Here is a 19,566-nt window from a genome sequence, read left to right on the forward strand (position 1 = left end):
CTTCATTCTCAGTGGCTCAAAATGCAGCTGGTTTACTGATCCCAGCACCCTTGCAGTAGCTACAGGGACCCACGTCTTGAAGCTACAGCAAACCGGGGTTTCTTATTTTATTTCAGTCCGGTTCCACGGCTGAGAGGCTTCCCCCTCTGCTCCTCTGCAACTGTGATCTAGGACAGATTTGACGAATGCCCGGGAGGACCCTTGGGAGTCTTCTCTATCAATTTCACGTGTGCAATCTGAGCTACTTTAAATTCCTGTGAAGAAAGGTGCCCTTTTCGTGTTAGGGCCTATTTCCTCCAGTCCGAACGAAGCCGGGCAGGTAGAAGAGCAGGGGATAACGTGAGAGCCACTTCTGGAGGGAAGGAGCAGAGCTCAAAGGACTGAAGAATAGCAGAGGACGACACACAAGGCGACGCCGGAGACCAGCTCCGCCAGCCAAGCTCGGGTTTCCCCACGGCCCCGCCTCCTCCACGAAGCCCGACCCTTTCTAGGGCGGGACCTTCCACTCCAGCCAATTCTGGGAGCCGAACCCTGGCGGTTTGTACTCTTTCTTTCCAATGAGAAAAAAGGGAAGCTGCTTGGCTCCAATGACCAATCCGAGGAGGCGGCGCCTGGTTGTCAGGCAGGTTTGTAAGAGTTCGGGCCAATTGGAAGCGCAGCCACGGCTCGGCCCGGGCGCAGCGCGCAGGCGGTGGCGAAGAGACGCCGAGCGGGCCGAGTGCGGCCGAGCAGAGCCGGAGCCGGAGCGGGGCCGCAGGAGCCGGGCCGGGTGTGGACCGGCCGAGATGCCCTATAAACTGAAGAAGGATAAGGTGAGCGTGGCCTTTCCCCTCGCGCCTCCGCCGCCGCCGGGCCTGCGCGCAGCTCTGGGAGGGGCCCGAGGCAGGCCCGGGACAGCCTGAGACTGACCCTCTGGTCCGGCCCCCCGCAGCACTCCCGCGGCCAGCCCCAGGGCCGCGCGGCTGGCAGCACCCCCAGCTCGTGCAGCAGCTGGGACAGCTCTCTGTCTTTGCCCGGACAGATTTCTCCCCACCTATCCCTCTTCCCTTCCTCTTTGCTCCTACCCCTGGCCCCCTCCAGATCTGCTCCACTCCCAGCTCACTCCCTTGCTTTTTCTCCCCGCCTTTCTCTGTCCCTGATCCCCCACGGGTTTGGGACAGTCCTCATCTAAGACCGCATCTCTCTCCAGTACTCCCCCACCCCCGCCCTGTGCAGCCCCTTCCCTCTTCTCCTCCCCAGCTTAAAGGCGGCCTCTCCACAGTTCTGTACAGTCCCTTCTCCCTCCACGATAAGCCCCTGACCTAGAACCGCTCTGCTTTTTCTCTCCTCCGCCCAAATCTGGCCTAGGCCCCTCCCTCGAGTCTTCCTTTACACACAAACTTGTAAGCCAGGACCGAGCCCTTCCTTCTGTCGATGGAACCCCAGAACGTCGGTGCTAGAAGGCAGCTTTTGAGCACATGCCGTATAGTACCCTAGTGGTACAGATGAGGAGACTGAGGCCGTGTCAGGGGAAGGGACTCGTCCAAGGTCACACATCCTGCTGGAGGCCCAGCTGCAATCTCAGGTCTCCTGACTTGGAGGGCTCTTCTGTGCAAGTGCCTAACTGGCATCAGCTGGCTTCCATGTTCACCCTAGACAGGACGCGGTTTCTAATCTGAAGAGGCTCCTCCCTGTATTCCTTAGGTTAACCTTCACATTCCCTTTTTTGCACCCGGACAGGGTTTCTCTCTTTCTTTGGACATGTTAAAGCAGAAAGCTGCCCTGTTCTGTTAGTTTTCTTCTCATCCTGCAGTCCAGCCATCGTTGGCCATACACACTTGGTTGTAATGTCCTTACATGGGCCGTTTCTTTATTATTTGCTGTGCTAGAGATCGAACCCTGGGTCTTGCACATGCTAAGCATGCAGTACCACTGAGCTACACTCCCATCCCCACAGACCCTTTCTCGATGGTAGCTTCTTTTACCATCTTTTGCCTCCAAACCACCCTCCCCTGTCCCTGCCTTTCCCTACCCTTTGTTTGCTGCTCTTGCTGAGATCTGTCTGTGGTTCCTCTGAGAGGCAGACTTAGCTGGAATACCAGTTCCAGCCTCCCCAGCTCTGGGGCTGGCCCCTTGTGTTGGACTGGCTCTGGCCTGGTATTGTGGTCCACTCTGCTGAGGACCCCAGAAGTGGACTGCATTCATTTTCCCCCTGATTGATTCTGGGCTACCATCTCTAACCTTATCAATCAAACTCTTTCTCCTGGGGCTGTCGTGTGTTTGCCAGGTGGCTCTGCTTATGGGCTGTCACCATAACTTCTCCGTCTGAGAGTTAGGGCATAGTACGGGTGATGGTATCCCAGGTGGTGAGCCGGGCAAAGTTGTGTGCCCTACCCAGGTCTTGTCCTTGGGGTGTGGGCTTGCCATCCAGCTGTAGAAACTCAAGATAGCTAAGCTGGGGACTGAGGGCTGTGGAGTTGAGAGGAAGAAGTCATCTCCTTAAACATCTGTAGTTTCTAGTCTGTGGACCAGATCCTGTCCCATCTGTAGAGAGCCGTTGCCTAGCGGCTGATTGAGAATTAGAGGGGACTTTCTTAGACTTCCTCAGGCTGTGAGTGGTTTGGTTGAGAAAGGGCACAGGAAGGATTGGGGTGCGTGGAAACTGCCATAGAGGCCTTTATGAGAGCTAATCTCCTGCACTGGATTTTGGGCTGCATTTGGCCTCCTTCAGGTTCTGAGGGGGAGAGAGTTGACAGTGTGACTGAGGTGTACCATGATGGAGGCACAAAGACAGGTGGGTGGAGGCTCCTTGTTGCTCATCCATCACCTGTCCCCTTCCTCCTCGATGCCCCTCACTGCTTCCTCGGGGAACTCCTTCCTGGGCCTTCACTTGGGCCCACTTATAGACTTTATGTGTGCAGCCTTGGGCGGGAATGAGTTGTGGACACATCTTGTCCTCTTTGAGGTATTAACGAAACTGTGTGCAGGTTTGGTGTGTCTCTTACACACAGTAGGTGCTTAGTAGGTTGGTGTCGAGTCAGTCTTCGGTGAGATGAGCATCCTTCTCTTCTGAGATTGGATTTAGTTTTGTTTTGTTTTTTTTTTCCTGCATGAAGTACCCCTTCCTTTCTTGTTCATAGTAACAGTAAACAGCATTCGGGTTTTCTGTGCCCGACACTGGGCTAAAGGAAGTAGGTCCTCTCGTTGTTTTTGCTTAATAGGTGAGGAAAGAGGCTCGTTACCTTCCCACTCACACATAAGTAGTGAGAGCTGAGCTCAAAACACAGTGCTGGCTCGAAAGCCCAGTGCCTCCTGTCATGCAACAGCTGGGCTGGGCCACAGCGTGTGTTTCACCTGTTCTTAAGAAGACAGGGAGCAAGGCTCTTGGGCCCTGTTCCCCTACACCCACACACACCACACACACCCACACACACCACACACACCCACACATACACCACACACACCCACACACCAAGGCAGCTGAGTCTTCCAGGCACATTCCCTGAGAGATGTGTCTCAGGCGTCGTGCTGCGTGCCATAAGGTGGGTGGAGGGGTACAGGCAGCTTAGGCGGCTTACAATCAAGTAGAGACCAGCCTTGAATGGCGGGCGGTGGGTCAGCCTTGTTGGAGGGCGCCCATGGCTGTTGTGTGCTGTCTGTCACTTTGGTGCATTTTTTTTTTCCCTCTCCACCACTTGCTGAGAGCAATTGACAGGAGTCAGTGTGGCCAGCCTGCCCGGGCAGTAGGCAGTGGGAGAGGTTCAGCCCAGAGGAGCCCCTTCCTCCTCAGGCAAGAGCTTCGAGCTGCTCCCCATCAGGAATGGTTTTCCCTCTCCACCCCCAGAAAGCCTTCCCCCCTGCTGCAGCCCACACAGAGCTCTTCTCCCTGAGATCACTTTGCCCCCATAGTCAAACCATTTGATTTAACACTTCTTACTGAAGGGGCTTGGCTGCCGTTGAATTGCAGTCTCTCAGAGCTGGAAGTGATTTCCAAGGTCCTCCGATCCAGCTCTCACTGAAGGCTTGAATCCTTTCACAGTGTGCCTTAGGGGAGGCCATCCAGGCGCTGCTCAGATGCTTGGGACGGGGAGTTTTCAGCCCCACTGGGCAGTCTTTCCATGCAACTACACCGTGAGAAAATCCATCCTCGTTGGCCTCAGTCTGTCCTGTGGATGTCGGCCCATTTCTCTCGTGCCTCTGAGTTGTGTCTTTGCCGCACACGCAGCCCTTTCTCTGCTGGTTAGGCTTCGCCTCGCTCCCCCACCCGGCTCCTCTTCCTTTCTATTGTTAACGTCCCCGGACCTGCAGCTGTTGCATCTCAGGCTGAGCTTTCAGACTGCTAGAATGGGCTGCCTTTCCCTTTAAGAAACACTAGCATTCCTTATTACCCCTTCCACAGGCATGCTGTCCACTAAACTAAGCTCTGGCTTGGTACCATCAAGCCACGCACTCCACACAGGTCTGTCACCCGGCTGGAAGGTCCCGGGACCTGCAGCCTGTACCACAGCATTGATTGGTGTTGCGTTTGCAGTTAGAGCTACATCCTCAAGTCTCTTTCAAATTCTCCCCATCCGTGTGGTTGCTTTTGTTTTGGCCCAGAATATGGGAAGAGATGCTGGACAAGCCAGGGCTCTGAGCCAGTTGCCAGGTTCCCAAGGGAACCTTTCGATTGGTGCTCAGTTTGTTAACAATTCAGGACTTCACCTCCATCTCTGTCCCAGTGCTTGTTGCCTGAGGCTCTGAGTATTTTTCGGGTGGGATGCTTCTGGACCGTTAGCGTCTTGTTACATGCAACAGCACCCTCTTGGCTGGGTACTATTTATGTCACGTAAACAAATGCCCCTGAGTCTTGGGTGACCCTGAGGGGACAGAGGTGGTTTCTGCTCTGCATTAGTGAGTAAGCTGTGGGCACCTCTGACCATGTTGCCCAGAAGCTGGACTGTCCAGCTTGTCCTCTAATGCCATCCCACCTCAGCTCTTTACTGACAGAGGGCTTCCTAAGCCCGAGCCATCCCCAAGCCCAGTGAGGAGACAGATGAAAGAATATTGTCATGCCTAACTATGAACTGAAGCTCCTTGGAGGTCTCGAATCACCTTGTGTGTCCCAGAGTTGATACAGTAGAGTTTTTACTCAGTTTTGTTTTTTTGGGTTTCTCTGTATAGCCCTGGTTGTTCAGTAACTTGGTCTGTAGCTCAAATGGTCTGCCTTTGCCTCCCGAGTGCCGGGATGAAAGGCATGTGCTACCATGGCCAGCTGATACAGTGTAGGTTTAACTGATTCAGTTGCATGGTTAAGACCTAGGAGGGACTGGAGGCAGCTCAGTGGTAGAGTGCTTGTCTAGCATAGCAAGGTCCTCAGCAAAAACAACAAGAAAAACCCAACAACAACAAAAAGAATTAAGAGATCCTTTCTCTGGGCCTCTACTAACCGTAACTCCATCTTCCCCCAGCAGGAACCCCCCAAGCTTGCCAAAGGCACGGCCAAGCCCAGCAGCTCAAGCAAGGATGGTGGAGGGGAGAACACAGAGGAGGTAAAGATGTCCGTGTGGCCCGCCGTCCTGCTGTCCCGCTGTCCCGCTGTCCGCACCAACAAGCTGCAGCTTCCTGATGGCTGTGGGGAAGGGTCTGAGGGGACAGTCATGTGGGCAGATGGGAGGGATGACCCTACAGTCTAGAAGGGACAGCAGGTCTCAGTTGCTCTTGAGCAGGATTTGACTGGCGTAGAACAAATACATACTCTAATTCTTTCAAATTCTTTCCATTCTCCTGGAACTTGTTTCCTGCCACTTCAGTGTTGATGATTCCTTTTTTCAGTGGCTAAGGGTATGACCAGTAGTGAGGGCCATGCTTAGTATATTTAAGGCCTTGGGCTTAATTTCCAGAGTGTGCATGTCTGTGTGATACACACACACACACACACACACACACACACACACACACACTTTTTCTCAGAGCAAAAAAAAAAAGATGTGGGGTCTTCTTATGCGTGCCTATGAACTCATCATTTGAGAAGCTGGGGATCACAAATTTGGGCCTGCTTGTGTTACACAGCAAGACCTGACTCAGTCAGGTGGTGGTGGTTGGGGTGGGAGGATGTTGGGAGGTTTGTGGTCCTGGCCAAAGGGGGAAAAGTCTGTAGTGCCTCCTGGGATGACAGGTCACTTTGATATGGATCTGGGTGGGGCAGGGGCTCGGGAGTGGCTAGTGTCCCCGAGTTGGGCAGGGCTGAGGCCACTGCTTCTGGTCTCCGTGTGACCAAAGGACAGTCATGAGCAGAGGTCAGCACAGCTCAGCAGTCTAGAGCTATAAAGCCATAAACAGGCAAACAAGACAGCCGGAGAGTAGAGGGGCTTAGGGAAGTCAGGGATGTCCTCAGACATCTGGGGTAGAGTCACTGGGTGCTGTGTCTGTCGGATAGCCTTGTGAACGCGTGGGAGCTGCCGCCATAGCTCCTCTCCCTTCCCCTTCCTGCTCTAAGCTGTTCAGGAAGCAGAAGTCTCAGTTACTGGCTGGTCTTTTGAGAAAGGAGATTGGTTGACCAGTGTTAGGGGATAACTATGGATTTAGAGTTTTTTCCCAGCTACTTGGTCCTGTCCCCTCTAAAGAGATCCAACTAACATTTACATTGGTGACCACTGTTTTAAGACTTGCAGTGTAATCAGAAGGCTACATTTCTTGCCTGATTCTCGGACCCTGGCAGTTAAAACCCACAACTGAGTGATGAAGACTATAGCGTGGGAAGGATCTGCAGTCTCCACTGGTCCTTCTCACCAGGCGCTGTGGCCATGTGGTCCCATCACGGTCTTTCCACCTGGTGTGAACTGAGCAGAAGAGTTAGATGGTGCCCGGCTTCTGCCTCACACCTGTGCACTCTCTGTGGGTCATAGCAAGTGTGTCTGACACACACCCTCAGGGCTCACTCTCCCTTTCAGAGGTGACTCACTGAGAAAGTAGTTGAGCATTAGTGGCCAATATTTAACAGCAAGGGGGAGAGCAGAGGGGTGGTGCATGCCGGTAATCTCAGCATTTGGGAAGCAGAGGGATCTCTGAGTTCGAGGCCAGCCTGGGGAGTTCCTGGACAGCCAGTACTCTTAGGAACAGAAACCCCGTCTCAAAAACAAACTAACAACAACAAAACCCAGCCAGAGAGACTGAGAGCCAGGATTTAACAGGCCTTCCCATCACTCTCCTAGTTCCTAGGCACGTGGTTACTGCTGAGAGCAGTCTGCCTTGACCATTTGCTCCAGTCCCCAGGGCATGGTCAGGGGCCCTGGGAATTGCTGTTCTGTCTCCCAGTTCCTTCCTCGCACTTCACAACCATTGTTGAACAGTTTCTGGTGAACTCCCTGCTTCTCAGTGTTGGAGCTTCAGGAGGATCTTACCTGCTTGGCACAGTGTGGGCGCCACATCTGAATGTGGCGAGGGAGGGAGGGAGGGAGGGAGGGAGGGAGGGAGGGAGGGAGGGAGTGGGTGAGGTCTCAGGCTGGGCAGTTCCCTTAGTAAGTGGGAGTGAAGGCATGGTGAGGTCAACAGGCATGCAGTGCCTGAGCACAGTTTCTCAGGTCCTCTGAGGGGTCTGCTCAGATAAGTGGTCTTGGTCTTAGTTGCACTAGAAGAGGAGAGTGTCAAGTTCACCATGGGTTCTGTTCTATGGAAAGCCTTGCAGGACTCGGCTGTAGGTCTTTTACTTTCTGAGTTTTCAGGAAGTACTCATGGATGGATGACATGGATGGACGACAGATGCTGAGGAAATTGGGGCCCAGGTTATGAGACTGTGGTCTTTTTAAAAGTTTTATTTTATTATTTTTATGTGTATGGATGGATGTTTTGCCTCTATGTATGTCCGTGTACCACGGGCATACCTGGTATCTGTGGAGGTCAGAAGAGAGGGCCATCAAATTCCCCAGTAGGAGTTACAGGTGGTTGTGAGCAGCCATGTGGGTGCTGGGAACCAAACCTGGGTCAGCCAGAGCTCTTACCTACTGAGCTGTCTCTGCGTCCCTGAGGCCAAGAGTTTAAACACTGTTTATCATAAGCTCTCTCTTGCCCCATTTACTACTGTGGAATTCTGAGCTCCTCAGGCCAAAGTCACTATGTCAAGCATTTGCCATAAGTGTTATTAAATTAGTCCTAATAATTAGAGCAGGTAACATTTACTTGTATTGAGCAGTTATTTTGTATTAATTTTCCAAGGTAGCCAAGATAGATTACCAAATACCAGTTGGCTTGGGACAGGAGAAATTGTCTACAGTTAAGAAGGCTAGAAGTCTGAAGTCAAGTGTAGCATAAAAGGGCATGCCCTGAGGTCTTGTGTGTGTACTTTCATGTGTGTGCAGATAACCTGCAGAATCCAGAAGGTGTTATACCCCCGGCAGCTGGAGTTACAAGCTGTTGTGATCTACCTGACATGGGTTCTGGGAACTGAATTCAGGTTCCTCTGCAAGAGCTCCCAAGACATCGAGCCAGCTTCTGAGGTCCTTTTATTTAGAATTAAAAAATTTGGATGGGACAAAGTGGTTGTGTCGCATGGCTTTAATCCCAGCACTTGGGAGGCAGAGGCAGGCAGATCTCTGTAAATCCAGCCTGGTCTACAGAATGAGTTCCAGGACAGCCAGGGCTACCCAGAAAAAAACCTGTCTCGAAAAACAAAAACAAAACATGCATACATTTGGGATGGAGTGTGGTTGTGCTCATTTTAATCCTTGCACTTGGGGCAGCAGAGGCGGGTAGATCTCTGTGAGTTCAAGGCCAGCCTGGTTCAATTTTGAGACTGCATCTCAATTGTTTTTCTTTTTGACTCATTACAACTATTGATTTGTTTACTTGGTGTATGTGTGAGTGACCCAGTGTGCCATGGAACACTGGTGGAGGTCAAGGGACAACTTTGGAAGTCGGTTCTCTCCACCCACCATGGAGGACTCGGGGGTTAGACTCAGGTCACCCAGGCCCAGTGGCAAGTGCCCTTTACAAACACTGAACACTCATTGGTCTCTTTTGTTTGAATGTTTGAATTTGTATGTATGTATGTATGTATGTATGTATGTATGTATGTATGTATGTGTGGTGTGTGCATGTATGTATGTGTGTGTGTGTGTTCACAAGTGTGGAGTTGCATGAGTGTGTATGTATGCATGTGTGTGTAGAAGCCTGAGCTGACATCACATGCTCTCCTCAGTTCCTCCATCTTCTTTTTGATGTCTTCTTCAATCTCTGTGTACCTTATATATTGAGACGTGCACTCTCTTAAACTAGAGGTGGCCAGTTTGAAACTGGTCAGAGTAGCCAGTTTGCTCCAGGGCAGTGGTTCTCAGCCTGTGGATCACCAAGCCCTTTCACAGGGCCACATGTCAGCTGTCCTGCATATCAGATATTTATATTACAACTCATAACGGTGGCAGTATTACAGTTGTGAAGTAGCAATCTGGGAACTGTGTTAAAGGGTGGCAGCATCAGGAAGGGGGAGAAGCCCTGGGCTAGGGGCTCCCCTTTGTGTCAGGCTTTGTGTCAGGGATTACAGGGACGCTTCCGTGCCCACCCGGCTTAGAGCATCCTGGGCATTCAAAACTGTGTGTTGCAATTACATAGCAGGCACCTTACTCTGTGGGCCATCAGCTAGTCCTGTCTGGATGTCCTGGGAAACGGTTAGTTCTGTTCTTTGCTGGCTTGCAGCAGTCTGTGGCTGTCCTTGTCTTCTAGATGCACCATGTCAGCTCCTCCTCACACAGCATTTCCCCGTGTGTCTTGGGCCTATGTGAATTTCTCTCTTTAAAAGGTCATTAGGGACAATCCTGTCCAGCCCAACAAAAGGTCATCCGCACTTGATTCTGTCTACCTGTGAAGACCCAATTGCAAATAGATTCCCACTCAAAGACCCAGGGCAGACACAGTTGGGTGGACACTGTGCAAGCCTGCGGACGCTGTGCCGCACACTCCCTGAATCTGCGTGCACACTCACCTGTCACTGCATTCCCCAGGATGTTTGTCTTATCACCCCCATCTTAGAAAGAAGAACTGGAGGCTCGGAGGGGAGGGGTGGCAGAGCTGGGGTGTGTGGGCTGAATGATGCTTTGTCTCTGAGACTTGAAGGAGGATCCTAGGATGGAAAGTGGCTTTGAGACGTGAGACTCCTGTGTCCTGCCTCTGCAGTGAAGGATCTCTGGTTTGACTCTGGAGAAGTGGGTTCTGGGGACAGGGATGGAGGAAGGAAGGATGATCTAGTCTCCTCACTGTAGCTCCAAGGCCACAGCTGTTATCCTCAGACCTTTTGGGTTTTATAGGTTTTCCCTTTTTCTCTCCAGTACTGGGGACCCAGGGTGTCAGTCAAGCAAAGCCGGTTCTATCACTGAGCTGTGCCCTCAGCCAAGCTCTCAGCCAAGACAGAGGGCAGGTGGAGCTCTGTGAGTCTGAAGCCAGCTAGGGCTATAGAGACGCTGTCTCAAAAACAGAACAAACCTACCAAAGTCTAAATTGAGCCAGGCATGCTCATGCATGCCTGTAGTCCTAGAATATGGAAGGCTGAGGCAGGATGATTGCTGCGAATTCAAGGCCAGCTTGGTCTATACTGTCTGTTCTAACCCAGGTTATAGTGTATGACCCTGTTTAAAAACAAAATAAGCCGGGCAGTGGTGGCGTAGGCCTTTAATCCCAGCACTTGGGAGGCAGAGGCAGGAGGATTTCTGGGTTCAAGGCCAGCCTGATCTACAGAGTGAGTTCCAGGACAGCCAGGGCTACACAGAGAAACCCTGTCTTGAAAAACAAAAACAAAAACAAAAAAAAATAAATAAAACAAAATAAAATTAATTTTGGCATCTCCCAAAGTTAAAAGCCAAAGTCTGTAGCCTTTCTGGCTCCATTTTGTTTTTCTAGCATCTGCCTCGGTTACTGTCCCTTTGGAAGTCCAAACTCCTGAACCAGTGAGCTCCTCCATAACATGGCCCCTCCATGCAGCCCCATGGCTCTCAATCTGCTTTACTGTCCTTCCTCCCCCTTCCTTCCTCCCTCCCCTCCCCTCCTTTCTTTTTTTGCTACTTAACTCAGATTTATCCTCTAAGAGCCAAATCAAAACCCCTTCCAGGATGGAAGAGATGGATCGTAGTTAAGACACACACACAGACACACACACAGAGACACACACACAGAGACACACACACAGACACACACATACACACACATGCACGCACACATACACACACGCACACACACAGACACATACACACACTCCTTAAAAATAAATCTTTTTGAAAGTCACCTCTTGAGAGATGTCCTCCCTAATTCTTCCACAGCCTTTGTGTTCTCTTCTCTGGCATTTCCATGGTGCCATCAGCTGCTTCTGTCCCACCCCAGTCTCTGAGCTCTTTGAAGACAAGGGCCATGTCCTAGTCACCTTTCGTTTTTGATGCTCAGTGAGATGTTTTGAGAAGAAAGGGAGGGTGGGAAGAATCAAACCCGGCTAGCTGGAGCTCTGGATGTCACAGTGGGAGAGGACGCCTCTATAGAGCTCAAGGGTCAAACGAAAACGGCCTTTATTAAACCAGTTAATTCATGATGCAGTAGATACAGCATGCAATCTGTGCTTTTTAAAAAATTATATTTACTTATGTGTTTATTGTGTGTTTGCAGAGGTCACAGGGCAACTTGGTGGGAGTTGATTCTGTCCTTCTACCGTTTGGGTCCTGGAGATTGAAGTTAAATTGTCAATCTTGGGACAAGTGCCTTTGTCTACTGAGCCGCCTCGCTAGCCCCTGCCAGTTGGGTTTTGCACCAGAGTCTGGCTCTATAGCCTAGATTAGTTTCAACCCACAGTGATGTTTCCTTCCTTCCTTCCTTCCTTCCTTCCTTCCTTCCTTCCTTCCTTTCTTCCTTTCTCTCTTTCTCTCTTTCTCCCTCCCTCCCTCCTTCCTTCCTTCTCTCTCTCTCTCTCTCTTTCTTTCTTTTTTCTTTTTTCCCTCCAGCCCTGCTCGCTCCAGCCCAAAGGTTTGTTTTTTTTGTTTTTTTTTTTTTTTTTATTATATGTAAGTAAACTGTTATCTGTCTTCAGACACCCCATAAGAGGGCATCAGATCTCATTATGGATGGTTGCTGAGAATTGAACTCATGACCTCTGGAAGAGCAGTCATTGCTCTTAACCGCTGAGCCATCTCACCAGCCCCACAGTGATATTTTCAATTTTGCCTTCTGAGTGCTGGAGTTATGGGTATAAACCACCATCTTTAGTTCTGTCTGTGCACTTTGTCGTTACTTTTGAGGTAATGGTCTTGCTGTGTAGCTCAGGCTGGCTGAACACTCTTGCTTCATTGCCTTAGTCTCTGCACAGCTAGGAACAGAGGTCTGGACTGCTTTGCTCTGCTTCTTTTTCTGTTACTTTTATGTTCCATCTTCCTGTAGAATACTTCTTATAGTTGGGGGCAGGGAGGCAGCTCAGTTAGTAGAGGGCTCGCCTAGCGTGCTTGAAGTCCTGGGTCCTGTACCCAGTGCCTCACACACTGGTGTGGTGGTGCACACACTTGGGAGGTAGAGGCAGGGGTAGAGGCAGGGGATCTGAATCCATGAAGGCTTCCTGGGTGTATGCAGATTTTGCAGTGGAGGGTACTTCAGGCCTCTGCAGAGTCTCAGAAGGCATAGACAGGACAAAGTCCAGTTGGAAGGCAGAATTGCTGGGTTGCCTTAGGTCGAGTATTCTTGTGGTGGCATGTGTCTCCTGCCCACCCCAGGACAGTGGAGAGAGATTAGAAGATGCTGGAGGATTTAGAATAAATGCTCAAGTGTGAAGAAAGTGGCTGACGCAGCTACATGTTGGCTTTCTGACAAGCATGTGCAGGGGAGACAGACAGGAGATGCCTCACTGGGCCTTGGCAGTCAGGCCCTTTGCTCGCTGGGCTGGTGTCTCTCAGCTGTTTCCTGGATTGGATCCTGCCAGTGGTCCTTGTAACAGTAGGGCTGGGGCTAGACCACTGGTGCAGTAGATAGACACAGGCGTGAGGGGCAGGTTCCATCTTTAGGGCCATACAAAGACTGAGGAGGTGGGGCACTGCCGCAGTCCTAGTGAGCCGAGGCAGAATGGGAGGTTGAGACGGGAGAATTCTCGGAATCTCACAAGCTGTCTAGCCTGGCCAACACAGAGTGAACAGGAAACCCTGCCTCAGACAAGATGGACGGCAAGAAGTGTGTCGTGTTGTTGTCATCTGATATCACATGCACTGCTGTACACATCCAGTGTCATCTGTGCTCACACATGTGGACATGTATATACACATATCACACACATACACACAAAGCAAACGAAAAAAACCTGGACAACCCAGTGAGATGAAGCAGACAGTACACTTTGTCACCATGGCAGCACGCAGCAGTGCCGGCCTACTGTAGAACTCACAGCAGCTGCACGCAGCAGTGCGGACCTAGTGTGGAACTCACAGCAGCTGCACGCAGCAGTGCGGACCTAGTGTGGAACTCACAGCAGCTGCACACAGCAGTGTGGACCTAGTGTGGAACTCACAGCAGCTGCACGCAGCAGTGTGGACCTAGTGTAGAACTCACAGCAGCTGCACGCAGCAGTGTGGGCCTAGTGTAGAATAGACCCTTAAGCATCAAGTTATTGGCTGGCTTTGGACATTTTACTTTTTGTTTTATTTTTTTGGTTTTTGAGACAGGGTGTCTCTGTGTAGCCCTGGCTGTCCTGGAACTCACTCTGTAGACCAGGCTGGCCTCGAACTCAGAAATCCACCTGGCTCTGCCTCCCAAGTGCTGGGATTAAATGGACATTTTATTTTTAATCCATGTAAAACCCTGTATTCTCTTGAAACCTCACTTGGACAGTGGTTAGAAAATTACTGCTCTAGTTAACGTTTTAAAAGTAATTTATTTTTATTTTATGTATGTTGGTGGTTTGACTGTATGGATGTCTGTATACGGTTGTTAGATCCCCTGAAGCAGGAGTCACAGTTTTGAGGTGCCATGTAGGTGCTAAGAATTGAACCTAGAGCTGGGCAGTGGTGGCGCACGCCTTTAATCCCAGCACTTGGGAGGCAGAGGCAGGCGGATTTCTGAGTTCGAGGCCAGCCTGGTCTACAGAGTGAGTTCCAGGACAGCCAGGACTACACAGAGAAACCCTGTCTCGAAAAACTGAAGAAAAAAAAAAAAGAATTGAACCTGGGTCCTCTGGAAGTACAGTCAGGTCCCCAACCCCCAACCCCTCTGCTTTTAGGGGCAAGGCCTCTCTGTGTAGCTTTGGTGGCTGCCCTCAAACTCACATAGATCCATCTGTCCCACCTCCTGCGTGCTGGAATTAAAGGTGTGCACCACCACAACTAGTTGATACAGCTAACTTCCCTTCTCGTTAACAGAAAATGGAGGTCCTCCTTTCCCTCTCTGGGAAGAGAGCCTTTTTTTCTTGGAGTGGTCCCCAGTATGAACGTTTGTCAGGGTGCTGGGTGCTGTCGGGCAGGCTCCTGTTCACCCACCATTCATGAATGCTTGTTAGATGGCACTTCTAGGGTTACAAACCAGGGCCCTGGCTATCAAGAAATTCATTATAGGTCAAGTGGTTTTCAACCTGTGGGTCATGACTCCTTTGGGGTGAAACAGCCCTTTCACAGGGCTCACCTAAGACCGTTAGAAAACACCAATATTTACATTATGATTCATAACAGTAGCAAAACTGCAGTTAGGAAGGAGCGGTGAGCTAAGTTATGGTCGGGGTCCCCACACATGAGGAACTGTGTGAAAGGTCACAGCATCAGGGGGGATGAGGACCACTGCCCTAGTTGAAGAGGGTGACACACAAATAGACCAGGCATGCCTACAGTACCGCCGCTCTAGAAGCTGAGGCGAAAGTATCAACTGAAAAGCCCTATAGGGCCAGTCAGTGGCTGGCCCTTTAGTCCAAGCACTTAGGAGGCAGAGGCAGGCAGCTCTCTGTGTTCAAGGCCAGCCTGGTCTACAGAATGAGTTCTAGGCCAGTCAAAGCTACACAAACTCTTATCAGGGTAGGGGTATGGAGGGGGAGGCTACTAAAAAAAATAGACTAAGCCAGAGGTGTCACTGGGAGTGGTTAGAGAGACAGTAGAACAGACCAGAGGTGGAGGTGAGCCCGGGAGGGTCATGAGGAGCCGAGCCAAGCCAGCTTTTTGGAGAGGTGTGGTGACTGAAGGACCCAGTGACTTCCTGGTCTCTGGCTTTTCAAGTTAAGGAGATAGTGGGCTCGAAGGAGCATTTGAGCAGTCTGGCTTGGGGCAGCGTTTCCACGATGCTTTCGTAGGACCCGGGTATAAGATAAGAGGTGTAGCCGCAGCCAAGGGCAGCAGAGCCTTCATGCGCCGCTCACCTCTGTTCTTACCGTAGCCCTTTACGATAGGCACTGTGCTCAGCTGCATCTTACAGGTGAGGAAATGTAACTCCGCTAATAAGTTCCAGACTTGAGGCCTGACTCTACACAATCTGTTTGTATGTGCCTGTACATGCGTGAGTGTTGCATATTTACGTACAGGTTCCCAAGGAGGCTAGGAGGGTTTCAGATCCCTTAGAACTACATAGAGTAGCAGGCATCTGTGGGCTGCCTGATGTGGTCCCGTGGTAACTCCAATGCTCTGCAGCAGAGGTTACGAGCAGTAAGTAAGTACTCTTGGGGTCTGGAGAGATGGCCCAGTGGTTAAGAGCACTGCCTACTCTTTCAGAGACCCCAGTTCAACTCCCAGAACATATACATGGCAGCTAAAACCTGAATGAACTCCAGTTCCAGGGCATCTAACACCCTCACCCAGACATATGTACAGCACAAATGTACATAAAATTAAAATTTTTAAAAAGCAATAAGTACTCTTTTTTTTTTTTTTTTTTTTTTTTTTTTTTTGTTTGTGCATTGGCTTTTGCAATAAGTACTCTTAACCACTGAGCCATCTCTCAGTTATAGTATTTTGTTTTGTTTTAAAAGCAGAGTCTTACTGTTAAACCAGGCTGGCCTAGAACTATGGCCATCCTACCTCAGCCTCTTAAATGCTGGGCTATGGATTACAAGGAGGCTTAGTGTGATCTTTGTTTTCAAGACCATAAACTCTTTGAGGTTTGTTTCTCTGCAAAGCCCGGGCTGTCCCGGAATTTGCTCTGTAGACCAGGCAGGCCTTGAACTCGGAGATCTGCCTGCCTTTGCCTTCCAAGTGCTGGATGAAAAGCATGCACCACCAGTGGCGTTCTTTAGTATGCTCTTGAACAGTAAGCTCTGGATGAGTTTGGTTGTCCTGAGGCAGGAAGGTTAGATACAAGGAATGAGCGAGAGTCTAGGCATTGAAACCACTGACTCCCCAGCCTTTCCCCTCCTTCCTCCAAGGCCCGACCTTGCAGAAAGGGACTCCCCAGAATCCAGGGCACCTTGCATCATCTAAAATGAACTGGCTCATCGCTGGTCACAACAGGAGTGTATGACACCTACTCTGTCCCCTTCCTCGTGTTACTTGATCAAAACCTACTCCAGCCAAATGAGCTCTCTAGGGTTGTTTGAAGCAGAGAGTACCAGATGACCAAAGTGCTAACAAGCCATGCCCCACCTACAGGCCTCTGATGGATTCTGTTCCCTTCCATTCTCGTCACAGGCCTCACATAATTTATTTTTTATTTATTTTTATTCATTCATTTTTGCTGTACTGGTGACAAGACCTAGGGCTGGGCAAATACTCTGCCACAGAGCTATGTGCCAACAGCTTTCAGCTTTGAGTCAGGGTCTCAGTGGCTCAGGCCACCTCTTCTTCGCCCTCTTAACAGCTGGCTTACAGGTACGCGCCCCCAAGCTCCCTCAGCTTCCTGGGGTTTTGTTGTTTCAAGCCACGGTCTTGCACAGCAGTCTAGGTAGACTTGGGAACTGTTGATGTTTGTGTTTCCACCTCCCCAATTCTGGAATTAACAGGTATGCAGAATACCCAGGGTTTTTATTTTTGCTTTTAAAGATTTATTATTTTTGGCCAGGATAGACAGGGCTACAGAGAAACATTGTCCCAAAAAACAAAACAAACAAAAAAGATTTACTGTTTTTATGTGTATGTTTTGTCTGCATGTAATTATGTGTGTAGACCACAGGCATTCTTGGTGTCCGTGGAGGCCAGAAGAGGGCATTAGATCTGGGTCTGGAGTTATAGATATTTGTGGGCTGCTATGTGGGTGCTGGGCTTCAAACTGGGATTCTCTGGAAGAGCAGCCAGTGCTCTTAACTGCTGAGCCATCAGTCCAGCCAGCTCTCCTTCTTTTTTTTCCCCCCTTTTTCTCTTTTTGAGACAAGGTCTCATCACTATGTAACTCTGGCTGGCCTGGAACTTGCTATATATGTAGGCCAGACTTGCCTTGAACTCATGCTTCTGCCTCCCAAGTGCTAGGACTTAACACATGCGCCACCATGCGTGGCTTAATTAAGCCTTTTATTACTCTGTGTGTGTGCGTGTGTCTGTCTGTCTACTGACAGAAGTATGGAGATGTCCATGCAGGTCAGAAGAGGGCATTAGGTCCTTTGAACTGGAGTAGCAGGTCCAGTGCGCCGTCCAGTGTGAGTACAGGGAACGCACCCAGGGCTTCTGTGAGAACCACGCATGCTCCAAAGCACTGTGAGCCATTTATCTGGTCCCAGGGCTCGCTTATTTGTTTATTTATTTATTTATTTATTTATTTTTAAAACAAAACAGGATTTTTACTAAACTAAATTTCTGGCAAGGTGCTAAGACTCAAGAACAAATTTACTAAGTTTTAAACTGAAGGGTGCAGAACATTCGGTATTGTGAGGTGTGTCCAGGGACTTGTTAGGTAGGCCGCACACTGCTTCATCCCAGATGCCCTTACAGCAGTGGTTCCACTGTGGAAGGTGCCACGTCTCCTCTCAGTCAGCTCTTAGACATAGACCTGGATGCTTTCTCCCATCCTGAGGATCGAATTCAGCCTTGAAAGATAAGTGCTGTACCACTAGGCTAGACCTTCAGCCCTGTTAACTACTGTCACCATCCATCCCGTTACTTTTGCCTCTTCATGATGTGAACACTAAATGCTGTTGACGCACAGATGGGACTTTTGGTACACTGCCTTCTGGATCTTTATGGCAGTTACCCCTGTCCCTGCCCTGTCCTCAGCAGGGACAGCTCACTACCTTTCTACAAGCATGAATAGGCTAGGGATAGGAAGATGACCAAGGCTAGGGTCCTCTTGTGGAGAGCTGGCTTCAACAAGGTACTCTCCTGCCCAGGCGCAGCCCCAGCCCCAGTCTCAGCCACCGTCGTCCAACAAACGACCCAGCAACAGCACACCACCCCCAACACAACTCAGCAAAATCAAGTACTCAGGGGGACCCCAGATCGTCAAGAAAGAACGACGCCAGAGCTCCTCGCGCTTCAACCTCAGCAAGAACCGGGAGCTACAAAAACTCCCTGCCTTGAAAGGTACTCACGGCCAGCCAGGGGCTGCTGAACTGGGCCTCGGGCCATGAGCTTTGGTTGGGGAGTGTTTTGGGGGGAAGGGGGTACTAGAGACGTGAGAGGTGCAACTGTGAGGTGCCAGGGAACAGAACGAGGTCAGGGTAGCGAGGGCAAGCCCACAGGAGCAATTAGGACATGCACCTGACTGTGAGACCTCCACAGATTCACCAACCCAGGAACGAGAGGAGCTCTTCATCCAGAAGCTACGCCAGTGCTGTGTCCTCTTTGACTTCGTGTCAGACCCGCTCAGTGACCTCAAATTCAAAGAGGTGAAGCGGGCAGGACTCAATGAGATGGTGGAGTATATCACCCACAGCCGTGACGTTGTCACCGAGGCCATCTACCCTGAGGCTGTCACCATGGTGGGCACAGGGAATGGACAGAGGGGGCAGGGGGAATCCCTGGGGAAGCCCAGATAGTTTTCTAAGTTGGTTTCACGCCTCAGTTTTCAGTCAATCTCTTCCGGACGCTGCCTCCTTCATCGAATCCCACAGGAGCCGAGTTTGACCCTGAGGAAGATGAGCCTACCTTGGAAGCTGCCTGGCCGCATCTCCAGGTACCCGGGCAAAGGGATAGGACGGGTCTGGATATAGGAACCAGGGTCCCTCGGCTCTGCAGCAAGGGGGTGTCTCCCAGTCCTTGGGTCACGCCTCAGTGAAGCTTCTCCTCCACAGCTGGTGTATGAGTTTTTCCTACGTTTCTTGGAGTCTCCAGATTTCCAGCCAAATATAGCCAAGAAGTACATCGACCAGAAGTTTGTACTTGCTGTGAGTCTGAGGTCCCTGCCCTTCCCATGAACTGTCATCCCACGTGCCTTCACCTGTGTCCTGCCCTCTTCCCTTATTCTGATTATACTGGGAGTCCAGCTGTGTCTGGTATAGGGCTCCCAAAGAAACTTCTAGTGTAACTGGAGGAAAAGAGCAAGCAAGTGCCCCTCTTCACTCAGTGGGGTATAAACATGCACACCCAGATAGCACATAGGAGCAGTCAGGTGATAACATCACTCTGCTGTCCTGAGATCTGATGCTATTCCCCAGAGAACCTTGTGACCCTAGCCCACGCCTTCCCTGGCTTTTGCCTCATTCACTGCCTTTCTTTTTCTTCCTTTCTTCCTTCCTTCCTTCCTTCCTTCCTTCCTTCCTTCCGT

The 19,566-nt window shown here is 50.6% G+C and overlaps 1 protein-coding gene across 2 annotated transcripts in view; it reads left to right on the forward strand.

Moving 5' to 3' along the window:
* The first annotated feature begins 618 nt into the window (after positions 1–618).
* Ppp2r5d (protein phosphatase 2 regulatory subunit B'delta) overlaps positions 619–19,566 on the forward strand; it is a 23,152-nt gene continuing 4,204 nt past the window's right edge. The window contains exons 1-6 of one of the 2 annotated variants that reach the window (XM_028766616.1): positions 619–812; positions 5,430–5,510; positions 18,191–18,383; positions 18,582–18,781; positions 18,865–18,975; positions 19,094–19,186. In XM_028766616.1, coding sequence (XP_028622449.1) covers positions 786–812; positions 5,430–5,510; positions 18,191–18,383; positions 18,582–18,781; positions 18,865–18,975; positions 19,094–19,186 — 705 coding nt within the window. In that variant the 5' untranslated portion in view covers positions 619–785. The remainder of the gene's footprint in view (positions 813–5,429; positions 5,511–18,190; positions 18,384–18,581; positions 18,782–18,864; positions 18,976–19,093; positions 19,187–19,566) is intronic. The other variant, XM_028766617.1, reaches the window with a different exon arrangement.

Source organism: Grammomys surdaster, unplaced genomic scaffold (genome assembly GCF_004785775.1).
Source record: "Grammomys surdaster isolate TR1022 unplaced genomic scaffold, NIH_TR_1.0 169, whole genome shotgun sequence".
Lineage (NCBI taxonomy): Eukaryota > Metazoa > Chordata > Mammalia > Rodentia > Muridae > Grammomys > Grammomys surdaster.